At 42.4% G+C, this 24,707-nt stretch overlaps 1 protein-coding gene across 1 annotated transcript; it reads left to right on the forward strand.

Moving 5' to 3' along the window:
• The first annotated feature begins 18,844 nt into the window (after positions 1–18,844).
• Positions 18,845–23,750, forward strand: LOC125537512. Its single transcript, XM_048700836.1, has 5 exons — positions 18,845–19,083; positions 20,342–20,747; positions 20,854–22,297; positions 22,410–22,556; positions 22,934–23,750. Exons 2-5 carry the CDS (start codon positions 20,697–20,699, stop codon positions 23,488–23,490), a joined length of 2,199 nt encoding a protein of 732 aa, XP_048556793.1. The 5' UTR covers positions 18,845–19,083; positions 20,342–20,696; the 3' UTR covers positions 23,491–23,750.
• Positions 23,751–24,707: the final 957 nt, after the last annotated feature.

The following is a 24,707-nucleotide window of genomic DNA, read 5'->3' on the forward strand; positions in this document are numbered from 1 at the left end:
GCACTTGCTCCTACTGCTGTTGTTTGTGGTCGATGCTTATAGTTTGTACATAATCACAAGAAAACAAAGGGGAAGATGAATAAATCCATCCCATTCCATCTCTGAAACCAAACACTAAAATGTAATCATTTCGTTCCTACGAATTGCCTCTACCAAACACAAAGACGGAACCGACCCATTCTAATGGAATGAAACCATGACATTCCATTCCACTTCGTTCCCGAACCAAACACACCCTACGGGTGTAGATGGTAATGGGTACACCTAGCCCCATCGTACATGATGCAGGGGTTACGGTTACTTGGGGGCTCACCCGATCTTGCACCACCTCCACCTTGGCTTGCTCACCAAGATGGTGCCCGAGCTCTATTCGGGCCTCTGGTCTCCCTTCTTCCGTCGGGTTCCATCTAGGTCGCATGGGCCCTGTGGAAGGCCTAGTGCCACACCCCCCTTCGGGAACTGCACCGTCAATAGGGATTGGTATCAGACACACATTCGGGAAAGAAAGTGAAAAGGGAGGGAAAGAGGTGGTTTGAAGAAAATTAAATGACAAAAACCACTAGGCATTCACTTCTTCCTTCCTTTGGGCTAACGAATATATGAAAGGAAGCACTCCTGATCAAGACCTAAAAGCACATCCTCGAACCTAGCAAACTTCCCCATATTTTATTTTGATTTGCAAAATTTCAGACATTCAAACCTGTCCACGAACATTTGATGCACGCCATTGAATGAGAAAAGGTGTTAGAAGCGTGTTCTTCGGACATTTACGGATGTTTTGGTACCCGACCGTTGGAGTTTCCCTAAGAGCATCTACAATCGAACACCCAAATCCTCACCAAACATCCGGACGGACAACCCAGTCACTGCCGGTACACAAGAGAGAAGAAAAAACATCCAACTAGATCCCCAACTTTTTCTTTATATGACCGGGCTGACCGCAAATCCTCATATCCATACCAAATACGGAGAGCATATGAGGATGTCCGGGAAGTCCTCCACGACTCCATGTAGGATGTTTTTTTTGACTGGGTAGTCCACGTAGGATGTTACCCACCGCGGACCATATTTTCTCTTTCTTTATTCTTTCCCAAATTCTAAAAAGTGCAGTTGTGCTGCTTCGTCGTCCCGAGTGCACTACCTTCCACGTCGTCCGATATGGATCGCATGCGCGCAGGTGTGTCGTGGTTGGGTCGCGTGTTTTTCAGGTGTCGTACTATCGGGCCGGTCTCGCATCCCGCAACGACTAGTCCACCGCCCCCATCCACGCAGGCTACCGTTCCCAGTTCCACCGCCCACCCCCGCAGAGAGGAACTGCTCCTCCGGTTTCGAAACAGCCATTCCTCTCTCTCCATTTTCAATATCCGGCGATGAATCCGGCGGTTTTGCAGTATCCGTTCCACGTCTCCTCTATTCCACCCGTCGATTCCACTTGCCCGCGGAGCATTTCAGTGCGGGGGCGGAGTAGTTGTTGTAGCGGCGACGTCTAGGTCGGGGCGGCATCGGCGGTCAGGATCTCCAGGCGAGCGGTGGTCAAGCTGGAGGGAGTAGGAAGGAGGGGGCGATGCTGTGATTGCTTGAGGAAGAGCAAATCGACTACAAAACGCCGGTAAATCATCTCGTTCCCCAATCCACATCTCACCGTTTTATGTGCTAGCGTTCGACTGTTCAATTGGGGATGGTTTCTATGAGAGTGGATGCGAAGATGCGCTAGAAATGGCGGAGGGTGGAGGAGCTCGATTTCTCTCTGATTTACTCTGTTCTGGGGGCGGTTGCGTGTTTCCAGGGGGTCAATTTCCTCCAGCGCGGTGTGAGATTCGGGAGAAATTTGAAGAGTGTGCGAGTCCTGGGGCTAGAAACTTGAGTTAAGGGGTTGAGTTGATTTTTCGCAGCACTATTGCACGATCTAGAGCGCTTTTTGCCAGGGGATGCTAGTTTGATCTGGCAGTTAGAGACATATTAGATGGGTTATGAACACCAACTTTTGCCTGACATATATACTGCTCTTTCCTAGGAGATGAACACCAATTTGCTTGCACATGGGTGCCTCATTGTTTTACATTTTCACTTGCACGCAGTCGTGGTGCTGCCTCACCAGTTTTTTTGCCTGACATTTACACTGCTCTTGCCCAAAAGATGAACACCAAGTTGCCTGCACATAGGGTGCTCATTGTTAATACATCTCACTTGCTACGTCACAGTGCTGCCTCACCAGTTTTTTTTTTTGCCTGACATCTACACTGTTATTGCCTAGAAGATGAACACCAACTTGCTTGCACACAGGTGCTCATTGTCCTACATTTTTCACTTGCTACACAGTCGCAGTGCTGCCTCACTAGTTTTTGTTTTGCTTGACATTCACACTGCTATTGCCTAGAAGATGAACACCAACTTGCGTGCACATAAGTGCTCATTGTCTTACATTTTCACTTTGCACGCACTTGCAGTGCTGCCTCCCAAGTTATTTTCGCCTTGCACCTACACTGCTATTTTGCCCAGAAGATGAACACCAACTTGCCTGCACACAGTTGCTAATTATTTTTACATTTTCACTTATGCTTTGATCTTTTTGGAGAGGGCTTTTCATATGGTGAATATTGTATGTTGCCTAAAAGCATTTTCGACCTATACATATTGCTAGTGTTACACTAGAAGACAAAGAGTTGGCCTGTCGAACTTTTATCACGGGAGGGTAGTAATTGGAAGCTTGCTTAGCTCATTCATTTAAACGCCAATATTGGCATCCTTTAGCTAGCCACATGCCTGATATTTTCATGGTTTTGCTTAGCAGAGGCATGCAAACTTGCCTGCGCAGTTGTCACAGGGTTTCATGCCTTTTTATTGTCAATTTTAATTGTCTAACTGCACTCATATAACACTATTTCATACTTGTCGTTATTATTTTGCAGCGAATAATGTCTGGGAGCAGTAGTAAGGGCATCCAACAAGACCCCCCTACAGCCAACCTTGATGATGAACCTTCTAGCTAGTCTTATCAGAGATACCCAAGCAGATGTACGTGGGCAGAAAAAAAATTTGAATTCTTTATTTTATTATTTATATGTGGTGCATATACTGGTTAGTAGTCTCCATGTGTTCTTTCATGTCCTGTTTTTTGTTGTTCGTTTGTTCCAATGTCTCTCCCATAGGGTCGTAGTAATGTACCCATAATTGGTTACAAGCGTCAAAGAGGGGCAAAATGTATTATAACTCGTGGGGCACGGCCATCAGATATTGATAGCAATGAAGAGATATCCACCGATGCTGATAACGCCGCCGGAGTTGACAAAGATGTATGTCTCGAGAAAGACCCTGAAGATCGTACCAAAAAAGCAAAGTGCCAGAAGAGTACTGGAAACGAGGTAATGCGGTGTTGCCTCACTTTGCAGTCACTTTTTTGCCAACTAATTGTGTTTGAGTTGCCAAACCAACATATCTGTACATAAATCTATTCTGTTCATTCTTCTAATGAACTTTTCTGGTGTTCCTGTTTTATGTCTTTAGGGTTTTAGGAATAGGGGATCGCCTGCAAGGCTGTACAAACTAAACAAGTCACTTGTTCCTCTTCAGAAGGGTGTGATCATTAATAAAGAGTTTGGGGTTTGTTGGATATTGCAGCAACTAGTATGGATGCAGATCTCAGCCAATGGATTATGAAGCACTACGACCCTGAGATGTCCCAAATCGTTATACCAGATAGGGGGAAGATTCCTATTGATGCAACGAGCGTGAATCGAATTTGGGGATTGCCAAACAGGGGCAGGAAGGTTTGCTTTGAGAATCATCCTGACATCACAAAGGCCATTTACAGCATCTACAATATCACCACCAAGAACTCACCAACCCTCACAGCATGGTGTAAGATGATTGGAAATATGAATGGAGCTCACGATGACGATTTCCTTCGTGCTTGGTTAGTAATTGCCTTTTCCCGCTTCCTTGCACCATCAACAAGTCTAAGCATCTCGCCAAAAAGATTCCCTGCTGTCATGGATGTCAATGGTATAACAGAGACGAATGTTTGTGAGTTTATTGTTGATCAGTTAAAGGCATCATTCAAAGATGCGGGTGTCAAGAAGAATGTTGTATGATGTTGTGTTTTCCATCTCGTAGTAAGTGCATTAAACTCAAACGATTATCTCTCATTCTCGACGCTATCCTCCATCTTGTTTGTTATATTGCAAACTTATGTGTTTTCTGTTTTCAATGTCATCTTTTTCATTCGCAGCTCTTGTACCTAGACTCGCTGGATGTGGATGAACCTATACCAAGTTCTACACCAAGAGTTTCGGTTTGGAATTCTGCTCTAATTGCAAAAGTTGTGAAGAAGGATAAGAAGGGCCTGGGTCAATATGGCAAACTGCGGGTAAGTCTTTTTTATTATGTCACATATGTATTTTTAATTTTCTTTGTCTAAAGTGCAAGTCACAACATTTAACCAAAAAACAGGCAACTCATGTACTTAAGTCTGGCAAGTCTTGTCAGCATGGCAAGCAACTCTTTAGACATTTTTTCCAAAAGAAGCATCCCACATTTTATGTTATGTATGGAGTATGTGTTTTATGATTCAACGGGAGGTTGTGGGTAACTATCAATGTTCCTTTATGGTAGTGATCAAGTTTAACTTTTAGTGCACATGCACATCATGTACTCATCGTTTTTTTTGCGATGACTCGCATCAGTTAAAGACTGAGTTTTCCCGGTGTGCTGACGACAGCTTATTCAGAATCATGGATCACATCACAAAATTTGTTGCAGCAAGATTACCCAACTCCTATGATAAAGAGGTAAATCATTTTATACCTTGGCCATTTCTAAACCTGTGTGTAGGCAATTTCTTACTTGAGAGTAGGCAACTCCATTTTTCAATTTTATTGTCATTTTTAATATGCAAAAGGTCTGAATTCCCAAGATTCTAACCCAAGATTTAAACTTATCAGGATGTGTTTTTATAGGCAACTTTGTTAGAGTATGTTTGGATGTGCTAACGTTCCCCTCAATTCTCCCTGTTTTTTGCAGAAACAAAAGAAGCTCTCAGTCATTGTCCATGAAATGTGCTCAAAAATTTCGCACTCAGTCGTGAAGCTTGTTCATGCATTTGGCAGGATTGATGTTGAGGAAACTAAGATAGACATGGCAGAACCTAGTAAAGTTGGAACAAGCAGGCAACATTCTAAGAAAATAAGGAAACAACCGGCCAGCGACAACGAAGAAGCGTTGTACCAGTCAGATACTGATGGTAGCGACGAAGACGGCAACGATTTTGAGGAATCAGATGATGATGCAGACAAAACTATTAGTGACAGTGATGGAGACTCTGGCGATGATGATGGTGATGAAGTCAGAAGCAAAGATGTTGGGTGCAACCCTAATGAAGGAGGAGTGGAACATGATCACGATGAGGTGCAACGAGGTAACACAGAGGAAAGTAATGATGCAGAGGAAGATGATGAAGAGAACGAAGATGAAGAAAAGGAAGAGGATGGGAAGGGAGATGATGAGAATGATGATGATGACGATGATGATGTGGGTAAAGGTGGTGATAAGGATGAATATAAGGAGGAGGAGGGAAAGGGTGGTGATAAGCTTAATGAGGAGAACAGTGGAGGAAACAATAGTGGCCACGGCAATGGTGGTGGGGATGCTAGGTACGAGGATGCAGCAACTGGCAGCTCGGACAGCGACGAACAGGAGTGCACACTACAGTTTGTGCTTAAAAAGAAGGACTTCGAAGCTAAAGGGTCTAATGAGTCTTACTCATTTAATATCAGAGACATTGTGATGATGGAGCGGGAAAATAAATTGCTAGACATCCCACTACTTGAAGCAAAAGAAGTTCTCGATGGGTCATCAGCTGCATGGGAAGCGAAAAAGCTTTTTCAAGACCTTTTGGATGGATTAGAGATGAAGGAAGTGTGCACAATGAACTTTGAGGAATTATGCCCGAAAGCCACTCGCAAGAGAATAATGCAGGAAATAGGTGCAGAACATGTCTTGGAAAGCAAAGATAAGGTAGTTGTGCATAACCAACTACCACCTCTCCCACCCAAGAAGAAAAAGAATGTCAGCTTCATCCTGCAGCCAACAATAGTGACAACAATAGTAGAGGAGCTGCAAGCAAGCCGGGTTAATAATAACTTGCAAGGCCAAGGTGCCAACCAAAGGGTGCCAACTATTAAGAAAGCCAGACATTTCCAGCAGCAAAAATAGGGAACTACTTCAGAAAATGAGGTAAGGTGTGTCATTGACAAGCCCCAGCTGCATGCGAACGGAATATCAAGCTCGGCATTAGCATCTAATGGCCCAGGATGCAACAAGGTTGCAGTTTGTGGATTACCAACAGCGCCAGAGCAAGATGAGGCTGCAATCATGTATCCCAAATGCCAGGAAAATGTCAGACGGAGTGAGGCAATTCAGGCCAAGAAGGAAGAAATTTGCATGACCAATCAGGCAAATCCTTAAGAGAGGAACTTAATCTACAAACAAGAACCAACAGCCAATATGCCAGCAGAAATACCGGGGCACACAAAAAAACAAGTGGTAGGCAACCATTAGTTGAGCTAAATGGTCAAGCGCAAATGGTTGAGCTAAATGGTCATCAGGGTGGCAAAGAGCAGAAGATGAAAGCACCAGCACAAGATTTTTTTTGCCCCCTGCCATCTCCTCATGTTTCAGCTGAGGCAGTAAGCACCATTGCCCTTTCAGGGAAAAGCAACAATTCATGGTCACAAGGCAAGTTTCCTGCAAAGTCAGCTTCCGTCATCGAGATTGCCAAACAGTTAGCCCTCATGCCAAGAGATTCAACATTTGCGATGGCAACAAAGAGAATTGTCCACCCATGCAATTCAAGGAGAATATGAGAAATTCTCTAGAAGTAAACGTCTTGGAAATCAGTGAGCTCATAGCTAGGTGTGCACCTCCAAGGAAAAAGTATGCAGAAAGCTCAAGCAGCAAATCATCCAATTCGATTCGATCAGAGACAGATGGATTGCAGTTTCAGCAAACCAAAAGTTCGGGATCAGACAACTTTGTTCATGAATACTGCCCAGCCCCATCATTCTCTCTTGGCATAGATGACTTTGTCCCCGAAACAACAGTCGAGGCAGTTGCACGTGATGGGCCAAGCATACTTGCAGACCGCGAGTTCATACAAATACTCGATAAAAATGATGAGTGGGATCTTGGAGTCGTCAATGAAGCGTGTGAATTACCAAATCAAAGGTCCAATGAGGCTCTCAGAGCTCGTGCAGACGGTAGCCGGTTGCCAAATGTGTTATCTACACCAGAAAAAACTACTGAACAAATAGAAGATGGTTCAGGCAGAAAGTACTATAGTAGCAGCAGCTCTGGAGAGCCTGTCCCTAACAAATTTGAGAGGAGGATCATCAAACCATCACCCTACATCAGGTCACCATTCACGGACTACAATGAGAAAAAATTGTTTCACTGCAAACCTGATGTCAATCGGTTATATTCATCGGTTATCTTACATGGGAGATTAAATGAAAAAGTTTCCCCAGATGTAGATACCAGGTACAATGTTGTCCAAGTAAACTTTTTGTTCAGGCAACCTGTTTACTGTCATGTAGGCATATGAGATACTATCATCAGGCAAGTTCATAAAAAAATAGTAGTAGGTGACTTAATGTACAGCAATAAGTTAGACATCGTGGGGGTGGGCAGAAAGTTCGTTATCAATAACACATTTTCCTTGGCACACGGGCCATCATGATGAACTTATCTTTTTGTTTCTTATCTTTTTACTGCAGCCCCAAGGTAATTGACTATGGTCGATACTATGTAACTATGAGGGAGCTTGCAAACGCGATGAAAAAGGAAAGATTCTTGTTGGACCATGTTGTTCAGATTGGCATACAGTCCATCGTGATGAACTTGCCACCAGATTCATAGAAGGTGGTGATGCCATTGAGATTCTTGGTAAGAAAATGACAGTTATATCAGTAATCAGGTCTTCCCTTTTTATTTTCAGTTCCACCTTTTTCATGTTTTTATTTTTCTTTGGCAGAAATGGTTGCAGCAGATGGATATTGACAAGAAAGAGATCATTGCCAGATTCAGCAAATCCAACCGGTTGGACCGTAAAGATATGGTCAGACTTTTTTTCCTACTTTTTTGATCTTTGTGTTCTTTTTCGCACATGAGCAAATACACATAGAGTATGGTAGTAGTTGTTTAAGTAGAAAACATTGACATGTTTTTTGGGACTTGCTTAAGTAGCAACATAAGTTGCCACACAACACCCCCTTCTCCACCATCATGTGTTCTTTTTTCCAAGTTGCTTCCATGCAGCAAAAAGTTGCCTACAAACATGCAGGGAATTTGCCTGATAACACAAGTATAATTTGCATGCAATTTTTTCACCACATGCCTTTAGTTCCTAACATTTTCTACATACTTGTTTTCTCCCCATATAGATCATGTTCCCTGTCATAGAAAACATTGACGAAACAAAGCCAATTACAGGGAATCATTACTGGGTTTTCAATGTGAATTTAAGGGACAGAAAGTTCGAGGTGCTTGATTCGTGGAGGACACTTGCCGACCAGTCCCTGGATGATTGCGCAAGGCGCATGGTTGCAAGTGTTCGAAGTCTTTGGGAGACTCATTACCCAAAATCTCACATTGTCATGGACGATTTCAAACTCTTCAATATCGATGTACCCAAGCAAAACAATGAGTAAGCAACCACACCTCCCCAAACCGGTTGATATGTATTGTTCTTCTTCTTTAGTTCATTCAAGTGATAGTACATATATGTAACTAGGTAACTAAGCACATAGCGTTTTCCATATTTTTTGTTGTCCAGGTTCAACTGCGGGGTTTATGCTCTTACATTCACTAGTGGTTGGGAAGCAAGGGTTCTTCCAAGATTCACCCCAAACGACATCCCAAGCATCAGGAAACAGCTTACAAGTAATTGGGTCGACACTGATTGCAACAAGGCTCCCTGGAAAGACATCCTAAAGTTGAAATAGGTCAGTTTTTCGGTCATCAATATTGTTTTTTTGTATGACTTAGTTGCTTGCATTTATGCATATACTTGCCAGAACACTGGACAGGAGTTTCCTGCAAATTAATCCGCAGTCATGATAATGTTTCAATGATTGTCTCCCACGATGGAATTTTTTATCAATGTAAAATTTCTACATGCGAAAAGAACAAATAATAGATAGTTGCCTGAATCATTCATACAACTTGCAAGAAATACTAATACAAATTGTTTGGAGAATAAAAACAAATCAAAAAAGAGCCCAAGCTGTAGAATTCAAATAGTGTTATTTGGTCTTCTCAACCTTTTCCTCTTGGGTTTCCTCTTTGTCAGCACCATTTCCACTCCTTTTTTACATTCACACCAATCTTGTTTTGCATAGGCAGAGTTGTGATCAACAGAACCACAATAACTACACTTGTTCTTTCTCTTAGGGTGCAGCTCAAGTGCTGACTGAATCCTCTTCGTTTTTGCTCTTCCTTTGGTTGTTGACTTTGGCGTGTCTCTAGGGATTGGCGGGCCAGCCGCAGTAGGAGTAGGATATCCAAGGTCTTGTTCCTTTGTAGAAGCTCCTGGTTGCATTCCAGTACCCCCGTGTAGTGGCGCAATGTAACATCCCAAATTTTCAATTTGGAATGTTATACATTGGATCATCAATGCATATCATATTTTATTTTCATTTTGGTTGATCCTAGAAATTCTACGCAACTCAATGACCAACGAAGAGAGTTGGGGATTTCGTTATTTTCATATTTGAGTTTTCTCAAATTTTGAGAATAGGATCATTTGATTTTATTTATTTTATCATCAATTATTTCTATTACAAAAAAATATGAGAGAGGGAATAAAATGACTTTCCCAAAATAAAGAAATATTGAGGATTTAATAATAAAATCAAATAAGATTTTATTTCAGAGTATTTCGGTGTTTTATTTGAATTTAGGAAAAATGTGCGTTTTTCAAAATTTCATTTAGGGCCCAAATAAATGTTCACTTTGTCGGGCTTGATTTTAGAAGCCCGGGAAAATTTATTTCAGGATTTTTGGAGTCCGTTTAGTATTTCTTTTTATTTTCTTCCGAGCATAATTATTAAAAAAAGGAACCGACCTACGGGCCGTGTCCGACTAGAACTCCCGGCCCGTAGGGGCTTTATAAGCCGGCCCACCCCGAGGGGGGGAACCCTAGCCCAGCGCCCCGCCCTAGTGCCCCGCCCCAGCCCCGCACCCGCCGCCGCCGCCCCGCCGTGCCGCTCGCCGCCCGCCGTCGCCGCGCCGCCACGCTGCCCGCCGGAGCCGCCGCCCCACCGCACGCTCGCCGAGGTTCGCCGCCACCTCGTAGTCCGCCGCCTGTTTTTTTAGAAAACCGAACGGTTTTCCATCGGTTTTTTTTCAGTTTTTTTTAGTTTTCGTTTTTTTTGATCGGTGTTTTTCGGTTTAGGTTAAATAGCGAGCGTTCGCTCGTTTGTTCGTTTAGACAAACACGTTCATCGTTTAGATTTGGATAACGAACGTTCGTTCGTTAATCCGTTCGTCGTTTTCTTTTTCTCGGATTAAATCCGTGATTTTTCTGATCGCGATTCCTGATCCGATTTTCGTTTTAGTATAACTTTTCGCTCGTTTATCGGAATCAGGCGATTCAAGCGCCTAGAGTTTCGTCTCGAAACCCTCTATTTGTTTAACCAACTTAAACAAGATTTTGCTACTGTAAAATTTTCCCTAGATCCAGATTACTAGAATGAAGTTGTTTTCTTTCGCCGTTTGACTTTCGTTGCTTTGTTCGATTCGATTTTTTTGCCAACCGGAGTTCTTAAGTTGAACCTTCTAGTTAGATCTATTATTTGAGTTTTACCTGTGCATTAGATGAGTACTTATTGTATGCTTATTTGTTTGTCTGCGATAGAATACCCAGAGTGCGCCGCCTGTTACTTCGAATCGTTAGGTTTCGCGGATCATCAGCAAGGCAAGTAACACTTTGATCATATCTTTTCTACTACCCAGTTTTATTGCATTAGATCAATCCTCACACATTGCATGATTAGGATCTAATTAAATTGTGGGATGGGAGGCAGATGAGGTAGCACCTATTACCTATTAATTATCAAACCTTTGGGAGTTACTTCTACGTTTGCTTATTATGCCATGCTATGCTAGTAGACGTGGATTGGGTGAGTGAAATCCATGACAGATGTGAGATTGTTAATTAATGGTTTATCTAAGGTGGCAACTTAAACACAGATCTGGGTGGATTGAGGCACCTGGGTATTCCAGGACTCGCCTGTTTTCTTTTGGACTGCCACCCAGGCTCAAAGGGATCATGAGACTATTCATACTAGAAACTTCCGTGTGCAGCCACAAGCTATTATGGGCTCTAGCATAGTTGACTAAGTTGTGCGAACTCTTACAGTGGTAGACTAGTAGATGTAGGGGATGTAGGTGGTACGGTCTACCCGATCGTAAGGTGCTAGCGCTTCTGAAAGACTATGCCTCGGTCATCCGTCTTCTCAAACACCATGTAGTGCGAGAAAACAAACGGAGGCGATCGAGTCTTGTGGGGAAAAGTGCGCAAACCTCTATAGAGTGTAATAAACTAATCATGGTTAGCCGTGTCCCCGGTTATGGACATCTTGAGTATCTAGTACTTGGATTTTCATGTGAATCTCAACATGTTACTCTAAATTAATTTTGTTGGGTTATGTTTAATGATGATGCTTAATTGGGATTGAGAATGATGTCAACCATTCTCAATGTTTAACAATCACCATGATAGTAAATAAATTTATTCCTTTGAAGTAGGGAAAAATTGGCTTTACGCAAAACTGTAACCATAGAGCTTTCCACCAGCCAAATATGCATATAGTATAGCTGTTCATTCCATTACTCTCTATGTGTTACCTTGCCAGCATATTCCATGTGCTGACCCGTTTTCGGGCTGCAACGTTAATGTTGCAGACTTTTCAGACGACGATTAAGGAGTTTTAGGTCGTGGTTCTATACTCAGTGATGCCGTTGGAGTTGATGGACTCACTTATCTTCCAAGCCTTCCGATGTTATCGTTGTTAGATGGCCTTAAGCCATATTTATTGTAATAAGTTCTCTTTTTGAGACACTCAATGTAATAAGTGTGTGATTGCTACTCTGCTATAAATCCTCCGAGTACTGTGTGGTGTCAGCATTACTGATCCAGGGATGACACCGGAGCACAGAGATCAGACTGTTTGAGGTCTGGTCGCTACACGCAATTTGGAGAGGTGGTTGCGCATGTCTCCCAGGGGGTGCTGCAGAAGAAGACAACAGTGCCCCTCCACTTTTTCGTTGCCCTTTTTGTTGTGATGTGGAGGAAGTAGAATGCTCTCCAATTCAAGCAGGCATTTGTTGAAGTCCTGATGGGGGCAGTGGGGCGCCCCCCTCGGTGGTACTACCGGCCACCTGTTTTGTGCTGGGGGACCCCTGGGTAGTTGTGCTTGCCCTGTTAGTAGTTTTAGAGGCTCCCAACCTGGTTGTGTATGCCCTCTGATTGTTTGTGCAGCCCCTCTCGGCTATGCTGCAAACAGTCCCGGTGGTGTAGGCACCACTGGCGTTGTTGTGCTTTGGGGTGCAGATCCCATCTTGGGGTGTGCAAGCACTCTAGAAGGGTCATCCATTTGGGCTGCTTTTCTTTGCTATGGTGCAGAAGTAGTGGGATGCTGCGTAGAGTTAGCTGGTGGTTGTGCAGCTGCAGCAGGAGGTGGTGGAGGGGCACTATTCATCGGAGGAGGGTTGCCTTGTGGTGCAGAACCACTACTCGGGGGTGGACCACTGGGGGCACTAGGACCTGTTGTTGGCTTGTTTTTCCTCGACAAGTTCAAGTGTTTTATTTCTATGCAAGCTACCCGCATATGCCTCCTCACAATGTCTGAAGCAGCATCTAACGCACTAGCAACACGAGCAAGGCTTGCAAAATCCAAGGACAAGTTTGCATGCCTAAGTTCTTCCTTGGACTGTGCTGGCAACTCATCGGGCCAACCGCCATTTGTAGGTGGTGCACTGGGGATTGCTTTAGGTTTCCATCTCCTCAGAATGTACTGTGCAGGGATTTCATCTATACCAAGGTAGGTGAAAACCTTCAAGATGTGGCAGCAGAGCATGCCGTCCCTGTCCATTTTGCAGCACTGGCACGTGTAGTCTCCAGCAGCAGGGTCTGATGTCACGAAATAACTCCTAGAACCATACTTAGCAACCCACTTCTGTGTATGTCAGGGTTGGTATTGTTGGGGTATATCTCATACAAGTGACCCCCATGCGGCCGTACATTGTATCTACCAGTCAACTTGAATTCGTTACGGAACTAATCATACAAGTCCCTAGTATAGGTACCATACGCTTGCTTCTCAATGGGAAAAGACGACCACATTTCATTCTCCAAATGTTCAGTCCGGCAGTCTTTTCCACCCTCCCGGACAAGTATGTGAGTCTGGATTTTTGAATATTGCTTGACAAAGTTGAAGATGGAATTGTGTGGGTTCACATATCGCTTAAGGACAACGTTGAAACCCTCACTACGTTGGGTTGACTACAGGAATGGGAAGAATTGGTGTTTGAAGTAGCAAGGAACCCATGTTGCCCGGTATTTATATAGGGTCTCAAAGTGTGTGTCAGCCATAACCTCATACTTCAACATCAGAGCAGCCCATGCAGCCTCGAACTCCTCCGGCGTCAAGCTGAAGTCAATACAGTTGTTGAAATCTTTCGACAATCCAGGCTTTCGCCCCAACAAGGCACCAAGCTTTTCTTGAGCTTTTTTCATTATATGCCAACGGCAACAACGGTGGACACTTGCTGGGAACATCCTTTTAATTGATTGTGACGTCGCGTTGTCTTGGTCAGTTATGATGTTAGTAGGTGCTAGACCATGCATTGCTTCAAGAAAGGTCCCAAACGGCCAATCAAAGCTTGTAGCCAATTCTTGCCTCACAAACCCGCAGCCCAACATGAATGATTGTCCATGCCGATTAATTCCAATGAATGGTGCAAAGGGCATGTTATACATGTTAGTCATGTACGTGGTGTCAAATGAGATACAATCGTGGTATGCCTCTACATAAGCCTTCCTTGCTACGCCGTCAACCCAGAAAATATTCTCCACCCTGTCCTCCTCATCATACTTTATCTTGTAAAAGAAATCTGGATCCTCTTTTTGCTGGTCTTTAAAGTAGGCAACTGTCTCAATCATATCACCTTCTTTCGTGGCATGCTTGTTCAGTTCTGACTTCAAGTTTGAAATATGTTTAGTACCATAAGGAACAATCAGCTCCTTTCCATAGTAATCTGACATGATGTGCATCATACGACCTGCAAGCAAAAACATAGTGGCTAGTTAGTTTAACACATTTGTATGTAGAGGTAGTTGGACAAGACCACAAGACCTTCAACCAACTAATACATCGTTTGCAGGCAAATAAAGGCATACACTTTCCTAAGATTATTGTAGTCATTAACATAATAAACGGAGTCTTAAAAAACAAAATTTTCACATTCAAGATTAGTCAAGTATACACTTTTTCCGCCTAAGGTATGAATAACTAACACATTGAAACCAAGGGACAAGGAAGTGTAGTACATGCAACACTTGGTTAGGGTCTGAGCAACTTACACAGCAGGACAAGGCAAGTCCAGGAGGAAACCAAAATTCCCCTTCTTGAATAATAAACCAGGCAAGTAGTCGGGTAGGGTATGAGAAACTCACACAACAAGATAGGTGAAGTATAGGAAAAAACGAACAAATTTCCATCATTTTCAGGGTTTAAATAATAATTCATACAAGTAGGTTGGTCAGGCAAGCACTGGGGTATGGTGCAAGCAACTCACATAGAAACCAACGCATTTGTAGGAAGAAAACAGATTCCCATCATTTTATGGGTTTAAAAAACAATACGGGCAAGCAGGTTTGTAGGGTTTGAGCAACTTACAGAGCATACAAATGCAAATCATGGAACAAAACTAATTTCCCATCTTTATTGGTTTTAATAATAACGCAAGGTGGGGTGTGAGCATCTCAAACCAAGGTCAGTCTTTGGAACAAAGTTAATTTTCCGCAATCAAGAGAAGACTAGGAAGTACTTGCATAAGGTATGACCAACTAACACAGGAAGCCAAGAATAGTTCATGATTTTTCCTAGTCATAGTTTAGGAGGGAACCAAACCTGCTGTCAAGTTGCAATTATGGAGATGTGTGAGGAAAGCCCTTTCTTCTGGTGGGATCCCTTGGTGTGATCTCAGGTACTTAGTCAAAGATGGTTTGTCAACCAACTGGTGGTTGTGCTCAGCAACAAAGTAAATGACCTCCCAACGGCTATCTAATAACTTCACCACCATCTTGGCTCTGTAACCTGTTTGCACTACTATATCCCGCTTCCCCTTCTTGGTTTTCTTTTTTAGTTTGCTTTCATCATCAAGAAAGACAATTTCATCCTCTTCATCAATATTTTCACCTTCTTCTACAATCTTGTCTAGGGCAGGAATTGTTTCTGCTCCTCCATCATCAACTTTAGGTTTGCGAAACTTATTGCACACAAATTGCTGCTTTATCAGCTCAGCAGTTTTAACAGACTTCCTCAAAGTGTTCTTCTTGACAGAAAACCCAAGTTGTAAAACGACGGCCAGTGAATTGTAATACGACTCACTATAGGGCGAATTCGAGCTCGGTACCCGGGGATCCTCTAGAGTCGACCTGCAGGCATGCAAGCTTCGTCGTCGTTTTCACCTTCCAAGCCTGCCAAACCATTTCCAATAGTCCCTCCAGTTTCATCTCCAATCGCTGTGACATCAAGGGTGTGCGCATCCGTATCTGTTGCTTCTTCTCTAGGGACAGTTGCACCTCTTGCAGTCCCCCCCAGCAACAGTGGAGTGCTCATCCCTGTCCACTGTGCCTGTCACAGGTGTGGCAACATTTTGTGTAAGCATAGGATTAGGCGACTCAACACCACCGCGGGGGTTGTTGTGCTGTGTGCAGAATACATGATCTCCAAGATTACTACTGTCAGGAATTTGCATCTGAGGGTCAATTTCTACTTGCAACTCATTTAGGTCAATCATCTCCACCGCTGCACACACCAAGTTGACGAAGCAAGTTAGGTGAATCAAGTAAGCATCCAGCACACAGAGTGTACGCAAGAAATTTAATAAGAGACAACATTTAGCTTGATGCAATTTTCTTTTTTACCAGAGCGTTGCTACAAAATACAGTAAGCATACGTGCATGAAAAACCAAACACAAGTCGCTCTTTCTCTACACATGTTTTCATTTATTTGGGCACAATATATCAACAGTAGTTTCTTACAACATAGGTATTTTTTCCGTGATGTAATTTTTTTATTTTCTAAATGTTCACAGGAGAGCAACAGTTCACCATGTGATTCAAGGTTTTGGTGAAGCAAGGCGCATGGAAAAGATTATTTCTTCATCGAAGTGCATCTTTTTAGCTTTTGGGAAACTTGTGTCAACATGACTGATATCGAGAGTAGATTGTTATATGTTCTATTTTTTAGGAGTAGTCAAGGGTGATGCACTCTTTGTGTTCAAATAACTTTACTTTTTAGTTGCTTTGTATTGGGAGGAACAGAACACTTATCTTCTATGCACAAGACCGTTTTCACTTGCTATTTTCCTTTTGTCTTTCTGTTTCCATATGATCCTTCTTTGCAGAATCATTATTAGGCAATTAATATGGTCATTCCAAACTAACATTTTTTTTTTCAAAATGCAACTGGAGCATCCTACTATTCATAACATGTCCATGTTTAAAGCAGGAAATAACGTTCAACCATTTTTCCTTGAAGGTAATGTTCGCTACTAGGCAGTTTTTTTATTCATTCATTTTTTCTTTTTGTAGTAATATGCAGTATCTCGTATGAGTTGCTTAGGATATTCAGTAGATGCTCAAAACAGTGTTGCTTTAAGTATAGTAGTTGACAACAATCATGTTAGTTCTTTTTTTGAAATTATCATGTTAGTTGCTTCAGATAACCAACGGTAGTTGCTTGAAATAAGCATCCCAATAAGAAGGGTTTTAATATCTCCCCCAACACTTTTAGCTTATAACAGTATCAATAATTTATCTTCTTGAAACCAACAAAGTTCTTTTTTGCCTTAAAAACCATAGCATTTACTTCAAAGGAACATAGCTTTTGCCTAAAGTAAGTAAGGTAGTTGCTCAGAACAAGGGGTTTCACTAATGTTGCAGACCACCTAAAATGTTTCATGAAACAAAGCTATCCTAGCCCTGTTTGTCAATCACAGTTTTTCGTTGCTTGAAATAACATCACAATTTGCTCTCAAAATCAACATAATTTGCTTAAAGACGTGTTTCCAAATTCTAGCAATTTTTAGGATAAATAACCACAGTAGATCAACAATAGCTACAGATTATCCTCTTGAGACCAGCAGAGTTCTTTTTTGCCTTAAAAATCATATCATTTGCTTAAAAGGAACATAGCTTTTGCCTAAAGTAAGTAAGGTAGTTGCTCAGAACAAGGGGGCTTCACTAATGTTGCAGACCACATAAAAGGATTCATAAAACAAAGCTATCCTAGCCCTGTTTGTCAATCACAGTTTTTCGTTGCTTGAAATAACCTCACAATTTGTTATCAAAATCAACAAAATTTTCTTAAAGATGTGTTTCTAAATTCTAGGAATTTTTGGGATAAAAATAAGGGCAAAAATAACCACAGTGGATCAACAATAGCTACAGTTTATCTTCTTGAAACCAATATAGTTCTTTTTTGCCTTAAAAACCATGGCATTTGCTTAAAAGGAACATAGCTTTTGCCTAAAGTAAGTAAGGTATTTGCTCAAAACAAGGGGTTTCACTAATGTTGCAGACCACCTAAAAGGTTTCATGAAACAAAGCTATCCTAGCCCTGTTTGTCAATCATAGTTTTTCGTTGCTTGAAATAACATCACAATTTGCTCTCAAAATCAATAGAATTTGCTCAAATATCCTAGATCATAGCAATTTTTGGGATAAAAATAACCACAGAAAATCTCTTTTTTGGACTAGCACTCATGAAAAAGAAGTTGTAGCACAATATAGATGAGTATATGAAGTCTTTTTGTATAAAACTGACCAAAATAATCCAAAAAATCCAGGAAGAATCAACAAAGACAGGAGTAGGTACTTTGGCAAATCCCAGGCAAATTATATGGAAGAGCTGGGCAAACCTGATCTCCTTGTGTGTCCTTGCTTAGTATTTTCTTTCAGTTTTTGTCAATTTTCTTTGACTGACAACCCCCCTATGTCGCCATTGCAAGGTGAATCGAGGTCTCTAGATCTGGGAAACGAGGCTTGGGGGAGAAGAAGATGGGATTCATGGGTGGTTTGCTCAGGAGAAGGGAACGGCTAGGAGTCACGTGACGGGGGGACCAGGTGGAGTTGGGTTGCGGGGAGGGTGGGCATGCAATTCGCGTGATACAGTGGTGGACAGGTGGGTTTCCTTTTTCGCGCGGGGGAGGGACCAAAACCTTCCTTTTATGGCCGACTGCCAGGGAATACTAGGAAGCACCCGGCCACTCCCTAGCCACGTCCTTATTCTTTTTTTCTCTCTCCATCCCACTAATCAAATGCAGTTGACCAGACAATTCGGAAACAAAGTAAGGGACATAGTTGCATGCATGCATAAATGGAGGCTCAAAATAGACCCGCCCGGTCTTTGTCCAAACGCGTCCGCGGATATTTCAGGGGTCATATTTGGTTACTGTAGATACTCTGACACCGATAAATACCAAATTCAGTTTTCTGGAGAATACCTTAGGTGCAAAGTTGTCAAAATCCCCTTAATAAAAATCCAAAAAAGAAGATGATGGAATCAAACCTCAACACCTTTACCCTCCGCACGTTATAGCAATTGCGAATTGCGATTGCGGCGCACCACACGACCACAACAACCCCTCTTCCTCCTCCCTCTCTCTTCGCACTAACCAATCCGAGTACAACTCGCCGTACTCGCACGCACACATAGGCAGATCCAATCCGACTGTACAAAAGCGCCGCCGTCCGCCGCTCACGTGGAAGAGGGAGAGGGAGCAGCGGAGAGGAGAAGGTAACACTAGCTTCTTCTTCTTCTTCTTCTTCTTCTTCTTCTTCTTCTTCTTCTTCTTCTTGGTTATCGTCTCCTTCCCTTAGTTAGATTTAGTTTTGCGGTTTCATGATCTCTGCTCTATCATACATGCTAGATAGATACGCGCTGTTTCTCGGTTCGTCTGGCCGTGCCCCGTTCTTGATTTCAGTTGCGGATTCCCGTTCCTTGATTTGGTTTCCTCGAAGCAAAGAACACTGGAAGGATCCATATCGAATTGGATTCGACACGAATCTATGGCCTGGCTACTCGAATCTAATCGCGTTGTAGTGGAAGCTAGCTGTACGGTGGCTTAATGGAATAGAATTGCGACGCTGTTTTCTCTTGACTTAATCCCAGATATTAAAAAATAGCTGCACTGAGCATAATACTACTACTCCTTCCCACCATCGTTACCAGATTTTTTAGATTGGAAAGGCTCATTAATAATGATTAGCAGTGCAAAAGTTGTATCTTTCAGCTGTAAAATACAGTGAAAGGACATTGACGTGTCAGTTTCTGTCTCGTGCAAATCGTGACATGGGAACGGGGATACAGGGAAAAGTGCCCTTCGCTTGCTTCCCCCCTCACGGGAGGAGAGACAGTGTGGTGTGGAGGGACTCCTGGGGTTGAGGTGTAGGATCTCTCAAATCTCAATAATTGTGATCGGAATCAGTGACATCAAGAACCCTTTCGGTTTGGATCTTGTCCTTTTTGTTACAACTTGTAAAGTACTAGTATATATTGGCGATAATTGTGGAGTCTATCAACTTAGGTTTGCTTGGACTTGTTATAATCTCAATCGAACAGCAGTGGTATGCATATGCTTTGTTCTTGCATGGAACTGAATATTTTGTACTTGTCTTCAGTTTCAGTTGAATGTAGGCCCTGATGATTAAGGAATGATTCTCCTTTGGTACTACCTCTGTTCACTAATGTAGGACGTTTTCGCAGTTCAATTTAAACTGCAAAAACTTCCTACATTAGTGAACAGAGGGTATAGTTGTGTACATCAACAATTAATGGTTGCTTTTGGACTCAAAGTTAACTGCAAATAGTTCGGCCTTTTGCTGTATATATTACTCCCTCCATACCAAAATATAAAAGATGTCTTATATTTTGGTACAGAGGTAGTATATGCTTAACATGCTAAAACCATACGCAATGGAACATTTCAAGTCAAGATTTCACGTGTTAGTGTATTATGCGTGCCAGATTGCTCACACTCTTCTTGTTTCTGCAGGACTTCCACGACTATATGCAACCTCCTGGAACAGTCTAGTTCCTAAATCCTTCTTCCATTCTGGCAGATATCAAGAGATCATTCAGGTCTCGCACCTCTGAGTGGGTGTGGATTTGCAACAATTCTGCGACCAACTTATCGCTGCCTCTTGGAGTAATCCCATCATACATCTGGAGATTACGGCGAGCACTGGAGGGACTTTTTGTTGATTACGGTTAATTGAGGAAAGCAGCTGAGATGTAACAATTTTTTTGAGCTGAGCTCTCTTCCAAGACAGGCCTGTGATTTAGCAATGTGATTGGATCAACTCTGTTTTTGGATCTGGTGTTAGCTCAGTTGACACTAGAGTTGACTTATGGTTAGGTTTTTCTGTTTTTCATCCTCTACTACACAACAGAAACCGAAGGTATGGAAAATAGCTGATGTATTTTGAATAATTTCCAATTGTATTCTTTGTTTGAGCTGACAACTAATAGTTTCCCAAATATCTTTGTTCCCCTTTTGTACTTTAGGAGGCCTTTCTGCTAGCAGATAAGACCATGCTTACTGTTTCAAAGAAAGATTCTCAGGAACAAACAGTGAAGTTCACTGCTGGATCAGTGGGCCCGAAGCAGATGGCGGATGAAAATAACCATTCAGTTGCTAGTGGGCAGTATGATATTAACTCATCATCTCACCAAGAATGCTGGAGATCTGATGAATGGAATAGACATGCATGCTCTGATGATGACAAAGAGGAGAAAGTTGGGCACCTACAGAAGAGCCAGTCTCTTGGGAACATGCTTCAAGAGGATTGTGATCATCATGGCAGTGAAGGTACTGAGTGTGACATTACAGACCATGATTACAGAAGCCATTGCTCTGGTTTCAAGAGCAATACAGATGTTGAAGAATCCACTAGGTTAGGCAGCAAGAACAACGAGAATGTTTTTGATGCCTCATCTGACCTGATCAGTCATGGTGTTTATGAACCTTCAGTTGATCATGCCGCTGATTCTGACAGGCATCACTCTTATGACCACAGCAAATTTCCAAGGTCACAATCTGCTATATTTCAGAATAATTCTGATAGTGACCGAGAAGGTTCTGTTGATTCTGAGAGACTAGGCCCCCGTTGCAGATCTTTTGAGGATTTATGTTCAATGGACGGTGAAAAGGTTGATTACTTGAGTGGTGATGAAACAAATCGCTCGAAATCAAATTTGCCTGTGCTTTGTGCTGGACCTTCTTCGCCAGGTATCTCTGAATTATTAGACTTGGAGAATGGTTCAGGAGGTCGCTCTGATGCTGCTGAAGATGGCCAACGGTCCTCTGCAAGTGTAGATGGGAAGTTTGTGAGGGATGGGATGATAAGTCATGACTACTGGGATGGCAAATATATTGCTGCTGATAATTCAGCTCATCCAGTTGCCACTTGCTGTGCGGATTCAGGGCATTATTGTGTCATCAATGGTGCTTTAAATCAAGAGAGGGAAGAGAAATTGTGGAACAGAAATAGCGGTCTCGACCAGGAGTCACTTGGCATTGACATGCCTAATTTGAAGAACCCGTCTGACTCGAAGGATATTAGTGAGGAAGCTGAACACAATGAAACTGAAATGAATGGTGATCAGCATTTTGACGAGGACCCAAATGAACTTAGTCCAAGAGCTTACAGCATTAAAAGGATCGAGGATTGGATCAGCCAAATTGATATTGACAGTGACATCATTGTGGAGGAGCAGGGAGAAAGTTCAAGTTCTGCATCAACAAAATATAGCGAGTCGGTGGTCAGTGTTTCTGCTGTGCGCCCTGATGCTAAAAGTCCTCTTGGCATGGAGATAGCTTACACTTATATTTCCAAATTGACTCCTGTTTCTTCATCTGCACAATTGCCAAACCTTGGTTTGGTTGCAATCCCAAGACTGAGCGCGTTCTCAGGCCTACGGCTGTTGAACTTATCAGGGAATTCAATAGGTGAGTATTCTTCCTATAATTCAGCAGATTAATTATTGCTATTATTGGAATATTCATTTGTTTCAGGAGATAATGTCATCAATTTCTCTAACATCTGGGGTTTTCTGCACAGTGCGCGTAACTGCAGGAGCTCTCCCGAAAGGTCTTCACATGTTAAGCCTGTCGAAGAATAATATCTCGATTATTGAAGGCCTTAGAGAACTAACACGCTTACGCTTGCTGGACATAAGCTATAATAGGATCTCTAGAATTGGCCATGGTATGGTTTTCAACAGCTTTTACTTTCTCCTTATGAAATATGCTTAATTTATGGAGAACTGAGCGCTAGCTTAGTGCTTGGGCCACTGTCTGGTGCTCTGGGCTTGCACGGTTCTGCCGCCAATTACTAGTTAATATGTAGGCTGTCCTGATAATAAATTTAATCATGTTTCCCATCAGTATCCTCTGAACAGAGAAATCACTATGCTCCATGGTCCTTGTTATATTCAATGTTTTGAAGAGGAAAATACAGTCCAGTGCATAACATGGAATGATTTATTCTTAATAAAATTGCACCATACTCTTGCAGTTAATGACAGTATAAAACGAACAGATTTGCTTGCTTCTCATTGATTTATGTTTTGGGACACCTTTTAGGTTTGGCTTCATGTTCTTCTTTGAAGGAGTTATATCTGGCTGGTAACAAGATCAGTGAGGTAGATGGCCTTCACCGCCTTCTGAAGCTAAAAGTTCTGGACTTGCGCCACAACAAGATTTCTACATCCAAGGGCCTTGGTCAACTGGCTGCGAACTACAATTCCCTCGAAGCCATCAACCTAGATGGCAACCCGGCACAGAAGAACGTAGGTGACCAGCACCTGAAGAAGTACCTGTTAGGCCTCTTGCCAAACCTTGCTGTGTACAACAAGCAGCCTGTAAGAGCAACTGGCTCAAAAGAGGTCTCGGACCGTCACACACGCAAGATCTCTTCTTCCCATCGTTCTGACCGCAGTTCCAGATCGGACCGCAAATCTTCCAGGTTGGTGGCTGGCACATCTTCACGGCATGCCCGTCCTGCACATACTTCAGGCCCTTTGGTGAAGCAGTCGAGGTCCCGGAACATGCCAATGGCAGCGCTGGGCTCTAGACCAGTGGAATATGCGGGTGCTGGAGTTCCAGCGAAGCAAATTCAGATGGAGGAAAATTCGCAGTGACATCATCCAAGCAGAGCTGCCTAGCCAGCCAAGGCTTTTGGACAAGGATGTTGCAAGTTTTCCTGTTAAGTTTGTAAAATAATTAAGCTCAAACAGTATGGTGAAGAGCACTTTTCTTATACTGCTAAAGACATGTATTTTTTTTTGTCATAGTACTACGTGGCAGTGTTTTTGAATAAGAGTACACAGGAATGTTGTAAGACAAAACACAAATACCTCTGTGAATTGAATTGGTACCGCCAGTCAGATGTTTTTGTCTAGCGTGTTTTGGTTTGGCTGTTGCTGCAAGCTGAAACCTGAAAGTAGTTTTAAGTTCCCTTTTCCTACCCAAAATCAGGTTGGGGAATCATTTTGCACAGGAAAATACTTTATAGGCACCCACGTGGTTGAGATAATTCTTCAAGCGGTGAATACTTGCACTATTCCTTCAGGGTGGAACGAGACTGCAATTGTGATGATTCCTAAAATAAATTCTCCAAAGAAAGTTGCTCAGTTTAAGCTAATTAGTTTGTGTAATGTGGTATATAAGGGGCTACACGATTGAAATTAATCTTACATGAGGTATTAGTAGCTCTACTTGAAGTGATTTTGTCCCCGGATAATGATTACCAACTAGTGGCCTATGAGTGCTATCACACAATTAAAAATAAGAGGGAAGGTCAGGAGGGTATGTGTGCTATTAAGGTGGACATGTATAAAGCCTATGATCGTGTTGAGTGGATTTTTTGAAGGAAATTATGTTGAAGCTCGGTTTTCATACAAGTTTGGTTAACTCAATTATGGCATGCATATCAACTTTAGAGTGTGAGTCCGGTTTAATTCGGAAGAAAGGGAAAGTTTTAAGCATACGAGGGGATTCTTTATTTTCACGTTGCTTCTTGTTATGCACGAATGCACATAGAGTTTGTTGCAATAGTGAAATTCAAAATTAAACTCATACTAGATAGTCGAGACATTAAATCAAAATTAAGGTGACATAAACAAGTGTCAAACACTTGCATCATCATTAATACCAGTATCGATTTGGTTTACTAACTTATTGCTAGCGGTCACTATGTTGACATTATTGGTGACCGTTTTCCCTCTACGGTCTGTATGTTCTAGACACTCCTTGGAGAAGTGTCTGAGCTTTCAACAGGCGTAGCACTCTATCTCAGTCTTGTCATCTTCTTTTTGAAGGTAGTAGTCTTGACTCATGTTGGGCATAAAACCCGAAT

This window comes from Triticum urartu, chromosome 2 (assembly GCF_003073215.2).
Source record: "Triticum urartu cultivar G1812 chromosome 2, Tu2.1, whole genome shotgun sequence".
In the NCBI taxonomy this organism is placed as follows: Eukaryota; Viridiplantae; Streptophyta; class Magnoliopsida; order Poales; family Poaceae; genus Triticum; species Triticum urartu.

What these genes read in the sequence shown, in the direction of transcription:
- LOC125537512 (XM_048700836.1), top strand. Translation starts at nt 20,697, where the DNA reads ATGGTTAGGTTTTTCTGTTTTTCATCCTCTACTACACAACAGAAACCG. An exon ending in CTACACAACAGAAACCGAAG is followed by an intron (nt 20,748 to 20,853) that starts GTATGGAAAATA and finishes TTTGTACTTTAG; the next exon opens with GAGGCCTTTCTGCTAGCAGA. An exon ending in GATCTCTAGAATTGGCCATG is followed by an intron (nt 22,557 to 22,933) that starts GTATGGTTTTCA and finishes GACACCTTTTAG; the next exon opens with GTTTGGCTTCATGTTCTTCT.